The sequence below is a fragment of the Strigops habroptila genome, chromosome 22 (genome assembly GCF_004027225.2).
Source record: "Strigops habroptila isolate Jane chromosome 22, bStrHab1.2.pri, whole genome shotgun sequence".
NCBI lineage: Eukaryota > Metazoa > Chordata > Aves > Psittaciformes > Psittacidae > Strigops > Strigops habroptila.
In genome coordinates, this window is record NC_044298.2 from 1,967,484 (window position 1) to 1,989,615 (window position 22,132).

The 22,132-nt window shown below is 55.6% G+C and overlaps 1 protein-coding gene across 6 annotated transcripts; it reads right to left on the reverse strand.

Annotated features, from left to right (window-relative positions):
• Positions 1–179: 179 nt before the first annotated feature.
• Positions 180–22,109, reverse strand: PI4KB (phosphatidylinositol 4-kinase beta). 6 transcript variants are annotated; one of them, XM_030473927.1, is made up of 13 exons: positions 22,019–22,109; positions 21,544–21,651; positions 14,934–15,891; positions 9,656–9,700; positions 5,386–5,613; positions 4,780–5,007; positions 4,483–4,592; positions 4,012–4,116; positions 3,337–3,460; positions 2,985–3,250; positions 2,731–2,863; positions 2,312–2,432; positions 180–2,006 (listed from the first exon to the last, which is right to left on the reverse strand). In XM_030473927.1, the coding sequence occupies exons 3-13, from the start codon at positions 15,861–15,863 to the stop codon at positions 1,825–1,827; spliced, it is 2,472 nt and encodes an 823-aa protein (XP_030329787.1). In that variant the 5' UTR covers positions 15,864–15,891; positions 21,544–21,651; positions 22,019–22,109; the 3' UTR covers positions 180–1,824. The 6 variants fall into 6 exon arrangements, with proteins under 6 accessions (XP_030329787.1, XP_030329786.1, XP_030329790.1 ...); XM_030473926.1 differs by having other exon boundaries at positions 21,544–21,654; positions 22,019–22,101; XM_030473930.1 differs by lacking the exon at positions 9,656–9,700.
• Positions 22,110–22,132: the final 23 nt, after the last annotated feature.

Genomic DNA, 22,132 nt, shown 5'->3' on the forward strand with positions numbered 1-22,132 from the left:
GAAGAACCTAAAGTTTCTATGAGTTTTAGAGGAAGGAAATGAAACAAATCGCTTTGTAATCCTGGTTTTTTCAAGCACTTCAGTGCCTTTGGAGCGACTTCTGTTGGGTGGGGGGGGGGCTGTACTCTTCTGTTTAGGGGTTGTGATTATGCTACATTAAAGCTACGGGCACTGCGAGAGGCTCTCAGGTATCCTTTATTCTTGTAGTAATAACGCAATTAAACTTTTAGTGGTTTAACCCCTGCTGTGCCCTGTCTCGTTGCTTACGTGGCCCCGGGAGGGCTCCTGTGCCCCCACCGCAGCACATTCGTATTGGTCCTGCCCCAAAATGGGGGCGAAGGGGCTGCTGCCCCCCCCTTTCCATCCCTGTGTCCCCAGAGAGAGGCCTCAGGGCGGCTCTGAGCCCCCTACGGTGGCGGGGAGGGGGGGAGGAACCCCCAAGTGAGGGCTGTGATTGCCTGTGGCCATGGGTTGATGGTGTCCATGGAGATGTTCCCCCCCCCTCGAACCCAGATTACCCCCTCACCCCAAGTGGTTCCTGGCCACTGGCAGCCAGCGGTTTAAAATAGAATTGTTGTTTTTTAATGCTAAATAATCAACATGACAAATAATTAGTGCTAAACACAGAGCCCGAGGGACCAAGGGCAGCCCGGGGGGGGGGGGGGAGTGGGGTGGGGGGGCAGCACCCACGAACCAGGGGCCACCGGGAGCGACAGCCTTTTGGGGGGGGGGGGACAAGGCAGGGGGTTCACCATCTGACCAGCAGCACGGGCCGAGCCTGACGTGGGGGTGCGGGGGGGGGGGTCACTGCTCTTAAAGCACAGAAAGGGGCTGGAGCAGGAGGGGGGGTGCGGCCCCCTCCTTACCCCCCCCCCCAGGCACCTGCCAGGGCTCTGTTCTGGGGCTGCAGCACTGACCTTCCTGCCCAGTCAAACCCAATCCGGGGGGGCCACAGGAGGGGAGACAGCCCCGGCCGCAGCCCCCCAGCCCCTGCCTGACATTGAGGGCACGACGCAGCAGCCAGAGCTGGTTTGGGGATGGAGGAAGCGTCACAGTCCCAAGTTCTGGAACAGAGTCAAAAAGCGCTGGAAGGGAGCAGGAGGCAGCCCCGGGGCGGGGGGCAGCAGCCTCGGGGAAACCCAACCTTGACCCACGGGCCCTGGGGCTCTAGGGCAGCGCTCCCGGCCTGCGCTGCTGGGACAGGGGGAAGTTCAGCTTCCCTCGAACGGGGGCAGCAGGAAAGGGGTGAAAAGGGGGATTGAGAAACAAAGAAAGGGGGTGAGGGCGGGAGGCGAGTAACACTGAGGCCACGGCAGGGAACATGCAGGGAAGGGGCCGCCGGGGTTCACCTTCACGTGGTACCAGCAGAAGGCTCAAGTCAAAGTCACAGCAGACCCCGCAGGGTGGGGGTCAGGCCATCCCCCCGCCCCAGGGCCTAAACATTGCATGAGACTCTGGGAGAGTTCACAGGACACCAGCGGGTGCAATACTGACGGCAGGAGCAGCGCAGGGGCTGGCGCTGCCCCACGGCCCCAGGCCCGTTGCTGGCTGACACCCGCGCTCGCACAGCAGCAATGGTTACCGCATGATCCGTTTCGCTTTGATTTTTCACAAGTGGGGTTTTTTTTTTCCCTGCTTTGACTGCTTGGTTTTTCCTTGTTTCATTTTGTTGAGGAGTCTCGGCAAAAGCAGCCCCAGGAAGATGCTGAGACTCGGCCTCCTTTTTACTGTCGAGGACCCAAACCTCTTCCCCAGGGGCAAAACTCAGGCCTGGGCTGGACGCGGTGGCGCGGAGCCGTTCTGGGAGAGGGAGGCCCGTGGCCATCACATGATGCCATTGGTGAGGTACTGGAAGCCATCGTAGAGCTTGGTGGTGATGGAGCGCATGCTGCCATCCACCATCTGGTTGATGAGCAGCTGCAGCTGCTCCTCTGTCATGTTCATGTGGAACCGCTCCTTCAGGTTGCGGATGGTGGATGAGCCGTGGAAACAGGGGAGCTGCGACCCTGCAGGGAGGGGACAAGGTTCAGCCGGGGGGGAGCTGGGGGGAACTCGTGCCGCTGGCTCCGAGGCTGGTTTGTGGCACAGGAATCCCCCTGGCGCTGCCGCAGAGGACACCACCACACCGATGGAACGGCAACCCCCATCCCCTGCGTGTGTTTTAGGCTTCCCTGGGGCACGATGGTGCTCAACCATCACCACAGGCACATTCCACTCCCTTCCTGCTCTGTGGCACAGCACAGGTACCCCCACACCCTGCGTGCAGCCCAGACCCACACGCGGCACCTCTGGGGCCTCTGGTTCCCCTTACCTTGCTGCATGATCTCCACAATCTGCACAACTTTGTCCATGTGCTTCCGGGCCGCGACGAGACCCTGCAGCATCAGCATCTTGTAGTAATTGAACATGTCCCCGTCCAGCCCACCCATCACCTGGAAGGGAAAGGATGTGTGGATGGAAGGCAGCGGACGGAGAGGCTTTAGGATAATGGCATGCCCCAAGTAAACGGATGTCATCAGGATGGACACAATGGGATTTTTCAGGGAATTTCACTGCTCTGAACCCGCACAGCAAACAGAGCACCTCCAGCTTCCAGCTCATCAGCTGGGCCACAGGAGCTGCTTGGCTGATGCTGTGGAGCTGGCCAAGAACCACCACGGGTGTCAAGGGTTCGACTGTGCCACTGACACTGTGGGATCACCCCTCGCTGTCACCCCCCCGCTCACTTACATCCACAAATTCCGTGGTGAGTTTGAAGGCAGATGTCTCGAAGCCAAGATTCCTGGGGGAGCTGGAAAGGATGAACCCAAAATCAATGTGGATTATGTGTCCATCTGCATCCAGCAAGATGTTGCCGTTGTGTCTGTGTGGGAAAGGGAAAACGTTCCATTAAACTCTGCAGGCGTGAGCCTGGATTTACCTGCTGAACCAAGGACAGGCTGATGGATCCCAGTAGAAGACCCAACACCAGCCCAAGGACCCACCTGTCCTTGACCTGCAGGAGGTAGCACACGAGGCAGTAACCGGCACAGCTCTGCACGAAATTCCTCTGGGCTGTCAGGAAGGATTCAGTATTGTAATTGCCATGTTCTTGCAGGAAATAATCGAGCAGCGAGAGCAGGGATTGCTTCTTGATTTGGTGGATGGACACAGCATTCACGACTGGCTCAATCATGCCGCTGTCGGCAGAGATGACGAGGATTTTGTATGGCTTGATCCAGAGCGGGACGCGCTCCTGCTCCCAGATGGACTGTGGGAGAGAGCGAGAAAATCCCTCAGGGCCTCGGGCAGCCCCACACGGTGCAGCCCCCGCGGGCAGCCCCTCTCCCAGCTCACCTGCAGCTGCTTGAGGACCTGGAACGCGAGCAGCTCCTGCCGGAGGTCATCCCCGCACTTGACAATGACGGAGAGGAGGCGCCAGGAAGGCAGGTGGCCATAGGGAGACCCTTCCCGGATCCTCCTGCAAGGAGTGGGCAAGGATGGGAGTGCAAGGAAAGGGTGGGTGGGCAGCGAGCAGCCCACAGGCCTCCCATCAGGGGCAGCTCTGCAAATGCAGCAGAATGAGCTCCAGGACTGCACGAACCGCACCCCGAGCCCTTGCCAAACTACAAAGCAAATCTTACCTGAGGCCCAAACCACCTCCAAGGACAGCAGAAGGGAATTAACTCTCCCCAAATCCCCCAGCCCCTGCGTCAGAACAATGTGGCCAAGACTAACCCCGCATTTATAGAGCCCAGAGGTCTCTCCCTCTTGCTCAAGGAGAAATGCTGGGAGAATGCCTATAAATACCTGGTAAAGCCCCTCAAAGCCTAACCCAGCAGCAGCAAATCTGCTGCGGATTTTCTCCCCGCTCCGGCACACCCGTCGCTCACTGCCCTGAGTCAACACACCCACCCTGGGGATGAGCAGGGCCTGAAGTCGAGGCCACGGTTAGTTACTGGGCAAACCAGAGAGCAATTTCCCCGGATTTCTGGCTGCAGAGTCCCTGCAGCGCCCAACTTCCAGCCCTACCTGACTTTCTCCTGCCAGGGCTCCTTCAGGGCGACGGCGGATGGGTCCTCAGGGTCCCTCCTGAAGGAGGTGGGGGTATGTGCCAGCTGCTCCGAGAGCCGCCGCCTGCGAGACAGAGCTGATAAGCAGCGAAACCCATGGCTGAGGGAGAAAGCAGCATCACCGCGCACACCCAGAGCCTCTTCCATCCAAAACCCACGGGTTCACCCCAAACCCTGAGCCACAGCCACATCCAGAACTTCACTGGCAGGAAAGAGGCCGAACAGGGAGGGCTGCACCAGCCCGGAGTGCCTTTTAGGTGCCTCTATTTAGGGCTCTTATAAACCTCCGCTGTCCAGAGCTTGCACGGCCCCTCCTGAACCCGTGCAGATGGTTTTTCTCTGTGAATCTAGCAGAGAAGTTTCACACACCTGAACTCACAACCCGCCCCAATGCAGCTGGTGCCTTGGGCTGCTCTCACGCCAGCCTCACCTGATGTCTCCAGCCGCGATGAACACAGGCTCCCTGCTCTCCTGGCTGGTGATGCTGTCCACAGAGAACTGGGAGATGTTGTCACAGCTGTTGGTGTGAATCTCTGGCAGCTTGGAAGGGAAAGGTGCAAGAGGTGGGACATGGGGCTACCGAAACGCGATTCCCACTCGTTCCAGGCAGGAGCTGGGATGCTGCCGGAAGGGCTTTCCCATCCCTCCATGCTGCTGCGCCAGATCCTGGCTGCATTTCACAGCACCAGCAAGGGACAAACCCTGCCTGGCCCCCCCCCAGCCTCACCTCCACCTGCAGCTCCACGATATCGTCCACAGACCAAGCCTCATCGTCGTTGTCATAGTTGGGGACGGTGGTGAAGCTGCTGGTCCTCTGCTCGTGCGTGATCCCGCACTCCGGCAGGTTCTCGGCCGAGCGGGTGCTCCGGATGCGGTTCTCCGGGATCCGGGCGGGCACATTCGCTGTGTCGAAATTGTCACATTCAAGTACTTCAACGTAGATTAAATAGGGAGCCTAGAGGAAGCAAATCCAAGCGTTAGCAGGGCATGGTCGCTGCAAGTGCCAGGCAGCTACGAGAGGCAGCAGAACGCTCTCTGCTCTTGTGGGGTTTGTGCTTTCTCTTCCTGGGGGCAAAGCCAAGCTTTTCAGTACATGTGGAACAGTGCCCAGGGCAGCGCTGGACCTCCCAGGGGCTGCTGCAGTAACATTCCAGAGGACAACTACTCTAGGGGGCACTTCTTCCCCTCCCAGATCTCTGTCCCCATTGCTCTCAGCCCTGGAAGCGATAACACAACCCTCGGCACCCCAAGCACGCACACAAAGCCAAACAGCGGCTGGGCCAAGGTCAAAACTCTGCCTTTGAAGGCAAAAGCACTCTGTGGCCACTCGTACCTTGTCCTTGGAGTTGAGGACGACGGCCTGGGTGTGGGGCACCCGCACCACGTGGTGGTCGAAGCCGGCTGTCGGGAGCCAGGCGCGGGCCGGCAGCTTGTGGTTGAGCAGCGACAGCTCCGAGATGAGCCGCTGCGTCTTCTGCTCTTTGGTGGGCAAAGTGGCCAGCCGCTTCCCGATGGCGATCAGGGACTTGATGAATTCTCTCTCGGGGGCAAGTCTGACTGGCTAAAAAAGGTTTAGGGAAGGAGAATGTTATAAAGGCAGCGGGTTGGCAAGACGCTGCAGTTTTGCAATCAGGTTCTGCAGGCTAAAAGCACCGGGATAAATTCCTGATAAAGAAGCTCTTCCTGTCTCACCCTCTCCCCTGCTCTCGGATGATGTGCAACATCCGGAAGCAGAGCAGGCCAGGATCAAAGCACTTTTTCCCTCCTGTTGTGCTGTCCAGAATCATCCTCCCTAAGACTCTGGGGGTGGAATCACATCCCCACCAGAGGCCCCGGATCCAGGGCTGCAGCCAGCAGAGGGAGCGAATCCTCGCCCTGCGCTGGGTTTTATCGTATCCTCATCCAGAAGCCTCCGACATGGCTCAACCCGACCATTTTGCAAAGATCAAACTGCGCTTCGGGAACCCCCTTGGCCCCAGGAGCCTCCCCACACCCCGAGCCGAGCTCTGCTCGACTCTTCAAGCTTTTAAATCAGGCCAACAAACGATTGCAGCTGATTTTGCCATTTAAGATGCAGAATTAAACTTGCAAAGTGCTCACTGCACGATCATGCCAGAAATGCACATGCAAAAAGCTACAGAGCGTGAGAAAAGGAAGCAAAGGAAAACGTCGGTGAGCCAGGAATGGCTGCAGAGCAAAATAAAGGGATGGTAAAAAGAGGAGAAGGATCAGTCTGGTGGTTCCCTTTTGGGAAAGGGCAGGTGAAAAATCGTTTGTATCTGTAGTCCACATCAAAAATCCTTCCAAACTCAGGGGAAGCGCTGTCCTCTCCTGCCCAGTGCTCTGCTCTCCTCAGGCCCTGCTGGCGAGCGCAGCAGAGGCATCCCTGGGACAGGAGGGAGCATTTGCACAGCATCTGAGCCAGTGAGATCGTTTTCACCTACCAGGCAGAGGATAAATATTTCAAACCCTGCACCAGCTGATGTTCCATCCCCTGATGGGGGGAAAGTGCCTGGTCCCAGCCGGACCCCGCTCTGCCTCGGCTCCTGCCACCCAGCCAACACTTCTTCACCTCCGGAATGGTTTCCCATTTAATCCAACTTCTGCAAAAAGCAGAACGATGTTTGACAGATGCTCTGCTCCTTCCAACACTCCTTCTCCACTGAACCCTCGTGGCTGTGATGTCCCTGCTCCTATAAGAGCCCTCTGCTCTTGGCTCAATGCAGGTTTCCAGGCTTGGCACGTAGTTGGTCCTGTCCCCAGAACAGCCCCACGCTGCCTCACCCACTCTCAGAACTCTCTGCATTACTTGTCTCAGTAGAATAATTCAATAGAAGAGTCACTGGTGGGAACTTGGGGTTGTGCCCAGGCAAGAAGGTGCCCACGTGCAGGAGCAGATGACGAGCAAAGTCCTCCTGGTCCAGACCTGTATCAGTCTGTGTATTGCAAGCACAGGCAGTTTTTAAACCCCTTCCTCTCCAGGGATCCCAAAGCATCTCCTGAAGCCTCTTCTCCCCATTTCGCAGCGAGTGGAGAAAAGCCTTCCCAACCCCAGGCTCCACAACCCGTTCTTCAGCTCTGATGTTCATGCTCCAGTTGAAAACCTTCAGGTCGTGGCTCCTCCTGCCAGAAACACGGCCAGGAAATGTCCTCTCCTTCCCATCCTGCTCCCAAGGCACCCCACCGAGCGCCGCTCCAGTCTTCAGTGTTATCAGGGGACTCAGCACGGGAAGTTTTGCATCCCGTTCCAGAGAAGCAGCTTTGGAAAACGGCCTCGGCTGAACCAGGGCTGTCCCTGGCCGAGCCCATCGCAGGAAACACCGTCCCCAAACTGCAGAGAGCTGCTTGTGCCCTGGCTCCTGAACGTCACAGTCCTGAAGCCAAGCAAAGAGAGGCCAGGAGATGCTCTTCCCTCATCCAGCCACCTGAAGGATCCTCCTGTTGCTCTGAGCCAACACATATATTTACTTTCTACCCTTTATTTTCTACCACCGCAAAACACTGTAATACAAAATCCTGCTTTTAAATGAGGCAGGGATTTGTGTTTATGTTTTGCTAAGACACGCTCCAGGGGAGTTTAACCCACATCCCAGGAGCAGGCAGGGATGGGGACACAGATCTGCTCCTGGCTATGGGACCAGCAGAGAAGGGAGACCGAGCTTCAGCCGCACGGTGCCCGAGGTGTCACACCGTGGCAATGGGGCAAGGCTGGCCCAGCTCTGCAAAGCCATCGTGCCCGGGAGAGCTTTAAGCATCTCAACAACCAGGGGGGTTAATGTGGGACATTTTCCAGCCTCAGCTGCCAAAGTGTTTTCTGCTGTTCTACCTACCTTTACCCTGCTGTCCCAACCTCTTCTGCACTCAAACCACCACAATTAGTCACTTCACAGCTTTAGAAAGCAAAATCGTGGCCACCCCCCATGTCTGCTGCCTATGGTCATTCACACCTGATCCAAGTTGGAAACTACCCAGCAGTGCAGAGCGGAGCTGCTTTAGCTTAGCTGCCTGCCACGAGGGTTTCAGCATCAGCACCGACAACCAGTACCTGGCAGGATTTATAAATGCTGTTCCTGTTCAGCTCAGGGGCCTGCAGCAGGTTTAGGAATTTGGCATAAATGCTTGCAAAGAGCCCCAGCAGCAACCATCTGCCACGGAAAAACAACCTGGGGCTGCGAAGCCTGGAAGAAAAGGTCTCCTTCCGCAGGGGACAGGAACAGGCTCTCACAACCACCCAGCCCTGGGTGACTGAGATGGGTGGCACGGTCAAGGTGGCAACACCATCACTGCAGCTGGAGAGCTCTGAGGACACTTCTGCAATGCCTTGGGACTGAGGAGCCTGCAAATGCTCTACCAACACCGAGCCTCAAAATGGCCCGGGAGGAAGAGATGCTTGGCTTGGAGGAGCAGGAAGGGTTAAAAATGAAGTAACTTACTTAAAGTTGCGAGGCAAAGAGGGCCTGAGAGCCTGGTGTCCTACCTCCCACCCCACCACCAGCACCCACAGCTGCCCGAGCATCCTGCCATCCCTTGCACCTCTGAAAAACAGCCGAGTTGAAGAAGATTTATCCAAAACTGAAAGGAGTCTGCATTGGGATGAGCTTGGGGGTAAAAGCCTTGTGCCCGGTGCCTGTACAGGACCACAGCATCAACACTCCTGCCTGCCTCCTGCCCGCGCTGTGCCACGTGTAAAAGGTGCCTCTGAAGGCACAGAAGGACCCAACAGGAGTTGGGTATGTGTCAACTAACTCTTTATATAGGCTAAAAAGGATGGAGTTATCACCAAACCCTGTCCTGGAGGATGGGGACTACGCAAGGCACCTCTGCCCGGGTACGTGGTTTTGATCATGGACTACATATTCAACGTGTGAAAGCCCACTGGAAATCCCAGACACAGAGCACACACCCATCGGAGGGGAAAGACACAGATGAGGAAGATGCTACTGATTACACAAAATAATAATAATTAAAAAATAAAAGGCTCATTTTGAAAGAATACACTCTCAGGGAAACGCTGGGGTTTGATTGAGAGACTGAAGTTTAACACACAGAAGGGGGGGGAAAAATGATTCGTGGAAAAAGCAAATTAAATCCCATCTGGCAGAGAACTTTTAAGTAAAATTCAAGGAAACAGCATTTCCTCTTTCATCTGTGGATGCTGCCATGCAAAGGCCAGTGACTGCTCACACTGAAATCGGCAGCACTAGCCAAATCCCTCCCCTGCCTCTGCTGATCATTGGCAGTGTGAGGGTTTCTTTCTCCCTCTATGTCTTTTTTTTGGGGGGGGGGGGATGAGCACCCAGAGCACCCCCAGCCCCTCGGGGGGGGATTTGCTTTATTTTAGCCAAACCAGAGCAAGCAAATTTCCGCCGGTGTTTCACTGCACAAGCAGGAAATGTTGAGCCGAAGCCAGCACCACGCACGAGCAGCGCCGGCACGGTGGCAACGGGGGGACACGCGGCGCAGAGCCTGGGGGGGTGCTGGGATCAGAGCTGCTCGTGGTGCACGGCTGGCTGCTGGGCTTTGGTGTTTTGGTGGCAGAGAGGAAATGCTGCTGCCGCGGGGAAGGCAGGCAGCCCGGGCACAGCACGGAACGGGCCACTTACGGGACAGACTGACTTATCGAGACTTTCCGTACTCGAGGAGAGCTCCTGGGAAACGGAGGAAAGGGGTTGGTGGCAGTTTTGGGGGGTGGTGTTTGTTTAAAAGGAGAGAGAGGAAGAGGAAGAGGGGGAGAAAAAGCAATAGTTTAACTCCACGTTCATAACGTTCACTTTTCATTTCATTTTCTTCCCTCCCCACCCCACCCCATCATGATTTTGCTGCCTTTTGGACAGGAAGCGGCACCTAAACTAGTACGTGATGCTTCCAGAGTAACGGGATCTAAACCAGAGCCTCCTCGGGCTGAGGCCACTTGTGGTGGTACCAACCAGGGAGCAGGGCTCACTGGCAGATCCCAGCGCTCAATGTCCATAAAACCCCCACGGAGTTTCCCATCCTTTCAAATGTTCTTCTACCCCAGCAGTGTAACGAAGGTTTCAGCTCTGGCTTTCTTGGCTCAAACCAGCTGCAGAGATGGGAGCTGGTAGGGTGGGCAGGAATGCCTGCCCCCCATCAGCCCCGCTCTGAGCAGGCACTGGGTTTAGGCTCCCAGCTAAAACAAGCTGTTCCCGTTCAAAACATTCAGCTTTCAATCCAGTTGGTCACAAAAATAAGAGAGAGCAGCCTCTCTCATCAATGAAGCCACTTTATTTTTCCCTCCTCTAATTTCAGCAGATAAAATTAACACCATGGAAACTGTCCTAAAAATTAAAACCCCAACAATTAAACTATTGCCAAGTTGATGAGACAGTTCCCATCGGCGGAGGGGTTATTTTATGAAGTGTCATCCCTGGGCAGCCAAACCCTTCGTACTACGAGCCCCCGACTGTGTTTCCCTGCAGCCACTGAGAGCCACCCTGTGCGGCCACCCTGGCAGGGATCTCTCCAGCAGCCAGGCTGCTGTTATCGCAGCAAGGAAACAAGTTCTACCAGAGAAAAGCACCTCTGCCAGCACTGCTGAAGGTGCAGTTCCAGAGGTAAAAGGCCAACGCTCCTCCACACCCCAACTGGTAAAGGCAGGGCAGGGCCATGGGCTAAAAAGTGAAAGACCAGAGTCAGACACGTTGGGCAACCTCGACTAAAAAGCAGCTTTCAAACGCAGGAGCCGCCTGCAAGCGCACATGCTCCGGGAAGTGAGTCCATGACAAAATGCAGACGTGACCAGATCTGCAACTCCAGCCTTGGTGCTGTTCCCCAGATAACGCTGATGCTGCTGTAAAAGAACCAAAGCCCACCGTGTCGGCAGCGCTCGCGCCGTGCGAGAGCTTTGCTCTTCCTCCACCCTTGTGCGATGGCACTGAAGGAGCTGCTGTTCCCAGCGCTCCCTGCCCAACAGCCAGCCTGGATTCAGAACTCATTAGTCAATTAGCAGCTTTCTAATTAAGTGGTTTTTCACTTGACCAGTAAAACCAGTTCAGGCAAACGCTTCTGCTTGCACGGAGACGCGAGGCTGCCCGGCTCTCTCCACCATCAGCCCCGCTCTGAGCAGGCACTGGGTTTAGGCTCCCAGCTAAAGCAAGCTGCTCCCATTCAAAACACTCTGCTTTCAATCCAGTTGGTCACAAAAATAAAAAGAGCTGGTTTTCCTCCCTTCCTGCTCTGCGTATTTGGAACCTTCGTCTTGGCTCCCAAAGAGATCCAAGAGATGAACCACTCCCCTCCAGGCAGGCAGCGTGGTTTATTCTTCCCACCTCCAAGGCTTCAGGAGTTAAAACAGTGGTGGGAGGCAGAGCAGGGTACGGGGAGCATCCTCCCTGCTTCACCCAGGTGCAAAGTCTCAGCTATAAAGTTGATGCATGTGCCCTAACGTTTCTTGAACTCCAGGACTTGCCACCACATCCCAGATTTCTCAGCACCATCGGCGCTGCCACGCCGGCAGGGACAGCGGGGTCAAATCGTGAAGCTCTCAGGGGAGATAAAAGCGCTGAGCACCAGCGACTGGTGCAAAGCCCAGCCTGCCAGACAGGAAAACTGGGGAGTGAAACAGCACAACCAGCCTCAGCTTTAACTCAGAGTCGTGGGGTTTCATCTTTACCAAGTGTCTTCCAAAAGCCACAGCCCTACGAGACACACCGAGAGGTGCCGCAGAGCAGCAGCGCATCCCAAGCATGTTCAGCACCAAAAATGCCAATTCAGCTGAGCCCTGGCTGGGCTAGGGGGGGTGCAGAGCCGGGGGGGGGGCCTCATCCATCCTAGAGAGGTGGGGAACTGGGCAGTGGTTAAGGTGCTGCTGCCACTGCTCAGCGAGGAGGAAGCCAAACAGAGGCAAAGGCATTTGCATGCTGCAAAGGCAGCACAACCTGTTTGTGCAACAAATCCCCCGGGGCGGACGCGGCGAGGACTTGCTGCACCTTTACAGCAAATCCTGTTGGCTTTATAGAGGACACATCATTAAAAACCAACCACCCAAAGCCAGCAAGGCTTCACTTCTGCAGGGCGAGGCAAAATGAAGGCGATCAGACAGCAAGATGACTTTCTCTGCTCCAAGTCCAGCTCCCTCTCGCTCCAACAGGTATCCCTAGGTCAGCTTGAGATGTTCCTGGTAGCTTGGCCCAGCCGTGACCAGTTGTACTGAAGTTTAAGCTGCTGCTCTGCCCTGGGTGAAGTTTTCTTTCCAGGTTGCTGCCTGCAGCCCTGCCAAAATCCCTGGGGAGCTGGACACCATGTCCCACCCATGGCCAGCTTCTGCCCCAACAAGGTCTCATCAGCCACCTAACCCAACACCACCATGTTTCTGCCCAACGTGACCAACTGAACAGGCCCCGGCAGGACCAGCAGACAGCAAGGGACCCATCTTAAAGGTTGAACGCTTAAATTGGCAAGAAAGTATGATTCTAAAGCACTAACGTGTCCCCACTGCACAGCACTGGGGCAGCAACGTGGCCCCACATCTGCAGCACGGCCTCAGCCCGTCCATGTTCTGGCATCCCACACAGCCAAGTGCACTGGACCACATCTCAGACCATCTCCTATAATGACACACTTGACAGTGCTCCCCTGGTCTCCAGCAAGAGCATCACCTTACAGCAGGTTCCTCCTCTCCAGGTCTCAGGTTGCTCATGAGATTCTATCACTGTAAAGTCTCTCGTTTGAGAAAGTCTGGGAACGAGCTAAAGGCTGCTCCCAGCACGACACAATTCACACATCTGTGGGTTTCCGGGACTGAGCACTTTGTAGATTAAAGTATCTTAAAAGTAGATTAAAGAAGTGAATCCCAGAATCTGCTGGAATTGATGCTGGACCTTCCCAGCCCCACCACCCCCTGCCCAGCTCCAGGGAAGCTCTTTTTTTTTTGCAGGGGATTGCTGAGTTCCAAAAGGAGGCACTAACGTTCAGCACTTCAAACAGCACAGCTCCAGGAAGCTGGGGGGGGGGGTTCAGAGGCCAGGAAAGTTCTTGCAGGACCCTGAGTGTCCCCGTTGCTGTGCCACATTTAAGCAGCTTGCCCAGCCTCTGGATCAAAACACACTGCAGACATTGCCAAGAGAAACTCTGCTTCATCCATCATTTATGTAAAGCTTTGGTTTCCGTTATTCAAGCAGCTGCAGCCGGTGTGAGCACAGACCCTGGTGCTCTCCATCAGCCGATTGTTTTCCACCGAGCAGGCGATGGACAGAGACATGAAAGATTCATTTACCATCAGCAAACTCCAGGACCCAGCTCGTAGCTGGGTTTTCACCCAAGAACTGCAGGGAGCAGAACAGGGTGGGTTTAACTTGAAACCAGCCCATCCAAACGCTGCTTCACGCCTCTAAAACCTCCTTTGAATCCTTATCCAAAGGAGCCTTCTCCACGCCTGGCAGCCAGGCAGGAGACCACGTGGCCCCCTCTAACAATCTACAAGCCAGCATGGAGCCAAAGGAAAGGGGGAATCTCAGGCAAGGCAGGAAAGCCAAGAAATACTCCACTGTTATGAAAAGGGTCATGAGATCTCAAATGTCCAGATGGAGCCGTCGGGAAGTTGGCTTTGAAGGTCTTGTCCACACAGGGCGATGGGATGACCCAGCAAAGGAGCCGGGTGGAGCCTGGCTGAGCTGCTCTGGGCATGAGCCTTTGGTGCTGTGGTTTCAGGAGCCATCCCCGCTGCAGAGGGGAACCAGCTCCCCAGAGAGCACTTCAACTTGCTGAAGAGGCATTGCTCTCCTCCGATTTGGGTAGCACTGCTCAGGAAACTTGCACTTAGCACCAGCTCCCCGCCTCCGTCCCGCTCAGCGTTGCCATCTCAGCCCTGCATTTCTCACCATCTCAGCCTAAAACCCACCAAAACAAAGCAGGGAAATACAAAAAGCTCCGTTTCCAGCTCTTTCCCTCCAGCCTTTGTGTCCCCACTACGAAGGATGCTGCTCATCCTTCTGCTCCACAAGCCTGTGTCAGCAGATGCGCACAATGAATGATCTGCACCTTCTTTGGGAGAAATCCTGCTCCAGCAAAACCACTCCCCCAGTCTCACAGTGTGCTCTGACGCAGCAGCTGAGCACCACAGCACCTTTGAGCTGAGAACTTTTCAACGCTTCCAAATGAACGCCACAAAGCCTGTGGGAGCTGTTTGGGTTTGGAAGACACATAACATGCGCATGCCCGAGTTCACCTATTGAACTGCCATTTGCTTTGGCATTAAACTGCGTTAGCACCCAGCCCCCGAAACTGGAAGTGTCCCCTCCACACAGGCCAGCCCCTCCAGCAGGGAAAGTCTGGCTTTCCGCAGTCTTGGAGCTACAAAAAGATGACAGAAATCCAAAGCAGAGCTCAGCACAGGGCAGGAGCCACAGACAAACCCCATGGCTGCAGCTCTTGGCCCTACAGCCGGGAGGGTTTGTGCACCAGAGGCTCATGTTGGCCAGGGCACTATTTAGCATCATTGCTAAATCTGAACAAGCCAGCACAAGGAGGAAATCAAATTTCCAACAGCAATCAGATGGCTGCAGATTGTGAAACAGATACCAGCCGAGTTACCCAAACCGAGTGGGAATTCAGCAGTGTAGGAAGCGACTCAGCCCTCCTGACCCAGCTTTCCACCTTACCTTGAAGCCACCTAACGCCACCCCTTCCCCTCACACAAAAAACCCTTCCCCTTTGGAGTCCCACCACCCTCAAGTGCATCCCACTGGTGTGTGTCAGTTTGCTTAGAGACACAGGAATCAAAACTTCAATCATTTGCAGCCATTAGGACAAAACCACTCCATGGTAAAGGATGAGCTCTGAGATGAGAACCAACCACACAAGCACAGCCCTGGGGGCATCCCATCCCAGGGCAGGCTGAGCCTCGGAGAGCCCCAGCATTACCTCTTCCTCGCTCTCGACTTTGGGATTGCTGGCTGTGCGCTTCAGATTGCTGCTCAGGCTGATGGTAACGGTAGCGTCCGACTTGGACCTCTGGTGAGTCCTTTTGGAAGGAGACAGCCCCGTATCGGGCGCCGGGCTCAGCGATGGCAGCTCCCTCTTTTTGTAAGCTGGCTTCAACTCGTCCGAGAGGATGAGCTTCCGCAGCTTGGTCCCGCGGGAGTGTCGCTGAGTGGAGATGTGCATGTCCGAGGAGTAGGCGCCCAGCAGCAGGGCACACTGCAGGGAGAAGTTGATGCTCTGCCGGCAGCGGTGCACGATGTAGGGCTTGATCGCATCTCCCACATCCTCATCCATGTGAATGTACATATTCAGCAGCTGTGGCAGGTAGAAGTCCACTTCTTCGTTCCTAAAGCAGAACAACCTATTCCCAATGTAAGCCTGCACACCAGGTTCCTTTGAATTGTACAAGTATGAAATGGCCATGGAGATATCAAAGAGTTTGGATTCAAAGAGCCGGAGGAGCCAGGACTGCTTGGCAGAGTTATTCTTCTGCCGCTTCCGGGCAGTTTTCACCGTGTTGGCCGTGGTCTCATCCTCCTCCTGGATCTTAGAGGCCGTACCAGGCGGATCATCCAAGCACCTGATTTCACAGCCCTCCCCAATGTCTCCATTGGCCAAGTCCATGGCGGCCCGCGGGGTGCACTCTGTCCCCCTGCCACCGGCTGGCTTCGCTGAGCTGTCGGAGGAGATGCCGTGCATCAACTTGACTTTCTCCAGGACCTCTTCGCAGGCTTTCTTTGCCACCTCAGGGTCGATGACCGCCAGCTCCCCGACACCTTCCGTGATGACGCTGAGAGACGTCCCGCCATTCCCTTGGGGTGCCGGCTCCAAGCCTGTCCTTCGGGCTGGGTCTACAACAGAGTCTCCCATAGCAGTGGTGGGTCTGCACACTTCAAAGCTGAAAAGGAGACAAAAAAGACAAACAAAAAAAAGAAGAGTCAGGGACACGATCTGCGGAGGAGACCTGCTTCCAGCCTGAAGGTGGGAGAACAGGAATCCGTGCTGGGATACACCTCAAAGGAAACCAAGAACTGAGATGAGGTTTGGTGCAAACCTTTTCCAAAAGCCTTTCTCTAGAGAGGAAAGGTGCCCCAAGCCAACACATGCAACGCCGAGCTGGTCACGCTGGCTTTTAAAGGCCTTCTTGGAGCCCTTTCCACTGAGACTTGAAAGAGAGCTGTGAGCATCTATCAGCCATTACACAGAATTTCCCTGTTACCATGACGATAAAAAAATTGAGCAAGCCAAAAAGAGAAAGAGAGGGAAAATAAGAAAAAAAACCCCCACAAAAAACCCCAAGAAAGCCCCAGGTTGCTTTATGCTCTGCACCCCAAAGGCATTTTGCAATGCTTGGGATCAGCAGGACATAGGCCAGGTGGAGCTGGTGGCTGCTTCTTGCCACACAAGATGAAGTTCATGCCCTATTCTCAGCTTCTGCTCGTTCAACCTCCCTTCAGAGGGAGGGTGACAGCAAAACCCCTGCTAGTGCTGGGCACCAGGCAAGCGGAGCCAGAGCAAGAACCAAGTTTGGTGCAGCAAGGTCCCTGTTTTCAACATCCAGACCCTACTACCCGGGTTACGTGTCCTCACCAGTGATCAGCACTTCATTACGTCTAGAAACCAGACAAATGAGGGGCTGCCACACTTCCTGGTTTCCCATCCCAATAAAAAGAGCAGTGGTGCATTTCTGTGGATAACCAGCAAGAATAAAGAAGGCCAGTGCCAAGCGAAATCGCCCTCTAAAAATAAAAGAAGGCACTCTATTCAATGTAACATCATTACTGCAGCTCTGACTGCTTCCCTTTATTGCTCACACACTACAACAAGACAGCTCGTGATCAGCAGAAGGGCACAATGCCTTTTACAAATGTTAAGTACTGCAAGCAGATTGCCAATTCCCTCCTGCTTTTCACATCCAGCACGGGGGGAAGAAATGACTGTCTTTGGAAAAGAAGTTCACTGAACCATTTTCAGGCTGCCTGCTCCCCCAGCAACCCCCAGCCCCTGCTTTGCCCACAGAGGCTGCGCCGGCGGGTGCCTGCAACAAGATATTTCCCTGTTCATGTAATGACCTGGTTTTACCTGTTTGTTTTAGAAGTGATTGCAGCTCCCAACGTGGGAGAAAGGGGCAAGGAACCCAACGGGGTTTCTTTCTAAATCTCCCCAAGCAAGTAAAAATGAGGTTGGTGTGTCCAGATGTGAGCACCACCTCCCAGAGACCAGTTTCCTCCTCTTGTTTTCAAAGCTCTTAAGCCTCTAACCATGAAGTAAAAAAAGCCTGACCAAAGTTCAGGAGTCTGAACCGATATGAATAGCATCTTTCACCCCGTCCACATGGCAGCAACACACAGTTTTCCTCTGTGCTTGCCATTCCCTTCGGTACAAATCCTACATGCTTCAAATATTTGCGGTCATTAGATCCTAAAGACCCTGTGAGCTGAAGGAAGTTGTTTTTCCTCCTCCATGAGCCTGCCCTTTCCCCGCAAAAGCCCAGACAATCTGATTTTTAAGTTCACACCCCACCGACAAGGAGGGGGGATCTGAAGAGGCACAGGGCAGAGCTGGCTCCAAGGAGGAGTGGCACAGAGCTCTGCCCATGCCAGCACTCCTTCAAACATTCCCATCAAGACAACCGGGACGAGAAGCTGATGACAAATCAAAGAGATCAGCAGTGGCATCCGAGGGAGCCCCAGACACGGCCACGCAGCCACACGCTGCTGCATCCCAGGCGGCTCAGCCAGTCGCGTGCAAAGGTCTTTCCAAGCATCAACTAGTTTATCCTCTGCAGGGAAACCCCTTTGACATCCTCCTTGCTGGGCTGTAGAGGGAGAAAAAGTGCGGAGGATCTGCTAAACCTCCCTCCTGCAAACACGGAGCACACAAGTGAAGCCTGGAGCCGCGTGACAGCGCGTGGGCAAATCTGGACGTTAAATCTCCTCCATATCCTCGGGAGAGGCTGGATCCAACCTGAGCTGCTCACACAAGGTATCTCCACGACCCCATGAGCAGAGCCTCTCCCACCACCACTCCAAACTCCCCAATCCTTTGGCCACCTTCACCAGGAGGGGCCTCTGTGCCAGCTCTGCACCGGAGAGGAGCCGGACCCGCAGCCGCTGAGTGGGTTAAACTTGGCTTAAGGAACTGCACAAGATAAATCCAGCCCCGGGGCTGCGGGGTTACCTCTGCACCACGCACAGGCATGGCCTCGATGCTGTGCATTGCTTGCCTGTTTGAAAGCAATGCACTGCTGCTCTTGTAAGACATGTTATTTGGCTCCTCAGCACTCGCACAGCCACCTTCTCCAGTGACATCCTGGCAATGGGGCCCGCTCGGAGCCCACCAAGGACACGTCTCCACTCCTAGTGCTCCCTTAGGACCCAGGGAGGGAATTCTCTCCCTGCATCCCGCACCTCTCTGCAGTATTTGGTGATTCACATCACCGTTTGTTAAACACATCACAACGTGCTATTTACCTCTTGAGGCTCAGCATAACTCCCCTGTTCCAAACGGCTGGTCCCAGCAGGGATGAAAACCCCATCAGCTGCACACAATGAAGCAATCCAGTCTGGAAAACAGGCTGAGCTGAATTCGTGTGGTTCATCCTCCACCCACAGCCATAACGGGCCAAGTTTCTCTCTGGTGAACAGCCCTGAAGTTGGTGATTAAATATGAAATAAAGGGAAGCCCCTGCTAGCACAGAAAGTACCCATGAAGCAGCTGCACATCGGAGCAGTCACTTGAGAGCACAGCTCCTTCAGGAAGGGACAAAAGCAGAGGGAGATCTACGGGAACAGAGCTGTGCCTTTACAGGAAAAAAGAAAAGTCTTGCTCCTGCCTGACTTGAATAAGAAATATTAGCCCTGGCAAACAACCAGGAGGACAGGATGAAGCTTCTCCAAGACATCTGGACTCTATTATGCTGCATTACTTTTTGTTTTGCTCAGCACTGACGGCCTTCAACATCTCGCTGTGCCTTCGGGAAGGCCACAGGAGTTGGGATGGGGGCAGAAAACATCAGAGCAGCGCTGGAGGAGGATGTACTGTCCGTGCCCTTGCTAGGGGACAGGGAGAGCCCCTGCTCCTTGCAGTGCCCTCCCAGACCCGCTGCAAACAGAACCACTCAGTGAATCTTAGGAGGCGACAACCTAGAAGTTAGGGAAACTGAGGCACAAAGGGACAGTTCACATGGGGGACACGGGCAGTGTGCTGCGAGCACGGCTGAAGTGAGAACAAATCATTCTCCCTGGGGGATGCTGCCCCAGGAAGTCCAAAATGCCCTTCCAGGAGAGACTGAGCACTGACACGGATGGGCTCCCACCCATGTCTCACACTTGGGTGAAGCAGATTCAACCTCTGCACAGCACAAGGTCTCCCTCCACTTCAAGAAAGAATAAATGCCACATTCCAGACATCCCCCGAGGATAAACTCTGCCCACAGACCTCCCGTGCACAAGGGCACTGCTGAGGGATGCTTCTCCCACGGAGCAGCACTGCTCCCATCTTGAAGGCTGCACACCATGGAGCAAAGAGCTCCTTTTTCACAAAAAGGGTGAATTTTCAGGGAAACAGGCAATGGGATGGGAGGCCAGGGGCCCGGGGAGCACTCTGCTCCATTACAGCCTCGCCAGGATGCTCCTGCTGGAAGGGCTCCTCCGCATCCCGCCCCACTTCCACCAGGCTCAGCTTCAAGGCAAGTTGTATTTGGCCGAGCCTGTGTCCCTGAAACACCTGTAACGCTGGGGCTCAGGCAGGCAGAAACATGACTCGCCCTGAAATCTGGAGTAAAATAAAAGCCACGCTGCAAGAAACACAGCAGGAGAATGACAAACACAACGTGTTAAAGAACATCTCCCAGCGCTCCTCGGCCTCTGGCTCCGTAAGGGAGAGGCACCCCCACGTCCCTACTCCAAATCGTCATGACGTGTCTTTAGGGAATCTTCCCAAGACCCTCCCACATGGAGCAACGGACCCCCCTGCAGAGGGGACCGGGGCACAGCCAGAACCCCACTTCCCTCATTCCTTCCTCCTCCGCAAATGACACAGCTCCACAGGAAGGAGTTAAATCCAGTGATTTACTTGTAAATTAACTTCCCCATTTATCAAAAATAATTGTGGGAGCAGTAAAATCTTTCTCACCTCTGAGAGACGCTGAGAAGTGCCCCAGCCCTTTGGAAAAGGGTTCTTTCCCTGCAAAAGGCGGCGATTCCACAAGGAAGCTCTTTGCAAACCCACTCCACACATTCCACAGCTTCAGCTCATCAGACACATTACTCACACGGACACGTCCAACCTTTTGTCCTCTTCCCTCGCACCTCTCCACCCTGATGAGCGTTAATTAGAATCTCTGAGCAAGTGAGGACAAACCCTTCCATCCCAGCAACCTATTTCTGAGCACGCCGAACCCTTAAGCAAGCTGTGCTGGCACAGCCACCATGGGAAGTTTCCTCCTCCCAATGATCACAAGGTACTTTGAGCCTGAATATTCCCGCACTCGTTTATATATGTAAATTCACTATGTCAAGTTGCTGTTGTTACCCACGGTCATGTCTGAGTCTTTCTCTAAAGCGTGACTTGAAATAAGCTGTCTCGATGTGACAGCAAATGGGAGGAGAAAAGGCAGGAGCCCACGTCCCCAGCTCAGACTCCAAGAGCAGCTCTTCTGCCACTGATCCAAGCACGGACCTGAACTGTGTGATGACAAATCGCCTGTGATTTAAGGAGCACACAACCACGGCACAGACTGAAATCCCGTTCAGATTGCCAAGCAAGCCGGAGACTATTATCTCTGCTGAGCAGAAACTGCAGCCTAAGCCCCAGTGCTGGGGCTGCCTCTGCAGGAGCAGATCCCTCGGTATCCACGTAAGTCAAGGGCAGCCTCTGACACAGCCACTGGTTTGCACAGAGAGCGATGAAATCCCCAAAGGGAGTTCAAAACTCCAGAGGTGCTGAGAAGCCTCTGCTGCTGCATCCAGCGCTGGGCAAATGAGCTGGAAACCAACGTTTCCACCCAGATCTGTACCCACTCACTTCCCCCAACGCTCCATCTCCAAAGTTTCACCACCGGTTAAAGAGAAGTAGGGGATAGCAAAGGGAGTGACTAAACACTCTCATTACTTATGACGCCTGAAGTTACTATCGACTTGAAGCAGAAGTTTCAGGGGGGCACAAAGCACCGAGGGTTACTGCCCCGTGCAAACCGGAGCCGCTGCTCAGCGGCCCACCCACCGAGCACGTTACATAAGATCTCCGGTCTTTGAGGAGGTATTTTCGGCAATTACAAAGCACGAGGGGCACCAGATGGCTCCGGGGGGATGGGGGGTGGTGGTGGTAAAGCCTCGTCAGCAATGACAGTCCCACCGCACCGAGAAAGTCTCTGAACAGCTCCCCGCGGCGCTCATCCAGCCGCGGCCCCTGGGCGGGGGCTGCTTTCGGGCCAGCACCGGAGCCGGAGGCCGGTGTCGTCCCCGCCGGCGCAGCGGGGCTTAGGGCAGGCGGCTGGCGGAGGTAATCGCCTCCGTCTCCCGGAAGGCTCAAGGCTAAGCTGCGGTACCTGGTGCAATCCCATCGCGCACGGCCACGTCTCCGCTCTGGGATGCCGACACACGGGGCAGCGCGGGCGGCTCATCCTGGGCAGCGGCTCCGCGGGGACGATCGGCGGCTGCTGGGGGAGGGACGGAGGAAAGAGGAAAAGGCTATTTCCCTGCGCGACGAGGCGCTCCGGGCCCGCACAGCCGCGGCCGACGGGGACGGCGAGCCCGGGGACGGCGGCGGGGGCCCGGCCAGCCCCGCGCGGCCCCCGCGCAGCTCCAGCGGCCCGGCCCGGTGAGGGGCGCGGGCCTGCGCCGGCGACTGACCGTCCCGAGCGGCCGCAGACCGGCCCGAGCACGCCCCTCCCTCCCGCCCGCCCCGGCTGACGCTGCCGCCGCGGCCTGGGCCGGGAGCACAGGGAGGGGCCGCGGTGGGGGTGGCACCGGAGCTCCCGGTGCGGAGGGGGGGGGGGGGGGGGGTCCGGTCGCAGCGCTCACCCGGCGGCTCCGGTAGCGGCGGGGAAGGCGCAGGCCCGGGCTGCCCGCGGCGCCGCCTGACGGGGCTGAGGGGCCGGGCGGGCCTGGCCGCGCGCGCGCGCGCGCCCCCTGCCG

Bases quoted from the DNA above. Each gene is read 5' to 3' on its own strand.
- PI4KB (XM_030473927.1), bottom strand. From the start codon at position 15,863: ATGGGAGACTCTGTTGTAGACCCAGCCCGAAGGACAGGCTTGGAGCCG. The intron at 4,593-4,779 runs GTGAGGCTGGGG...TTCCCTTCCAAG, and splicing joins TCGTGGAGCTGCAGGTGGAG to CTGCCAGAGATTCACACCAA. The intron at 3,251-3,336 runs GTGAGCTGGGAG...TCTCTCCCACAG, and splicing joins AGGTCCTCAAGCAGCTGCAG to TCCATCTGGGAGCAGGAGCG.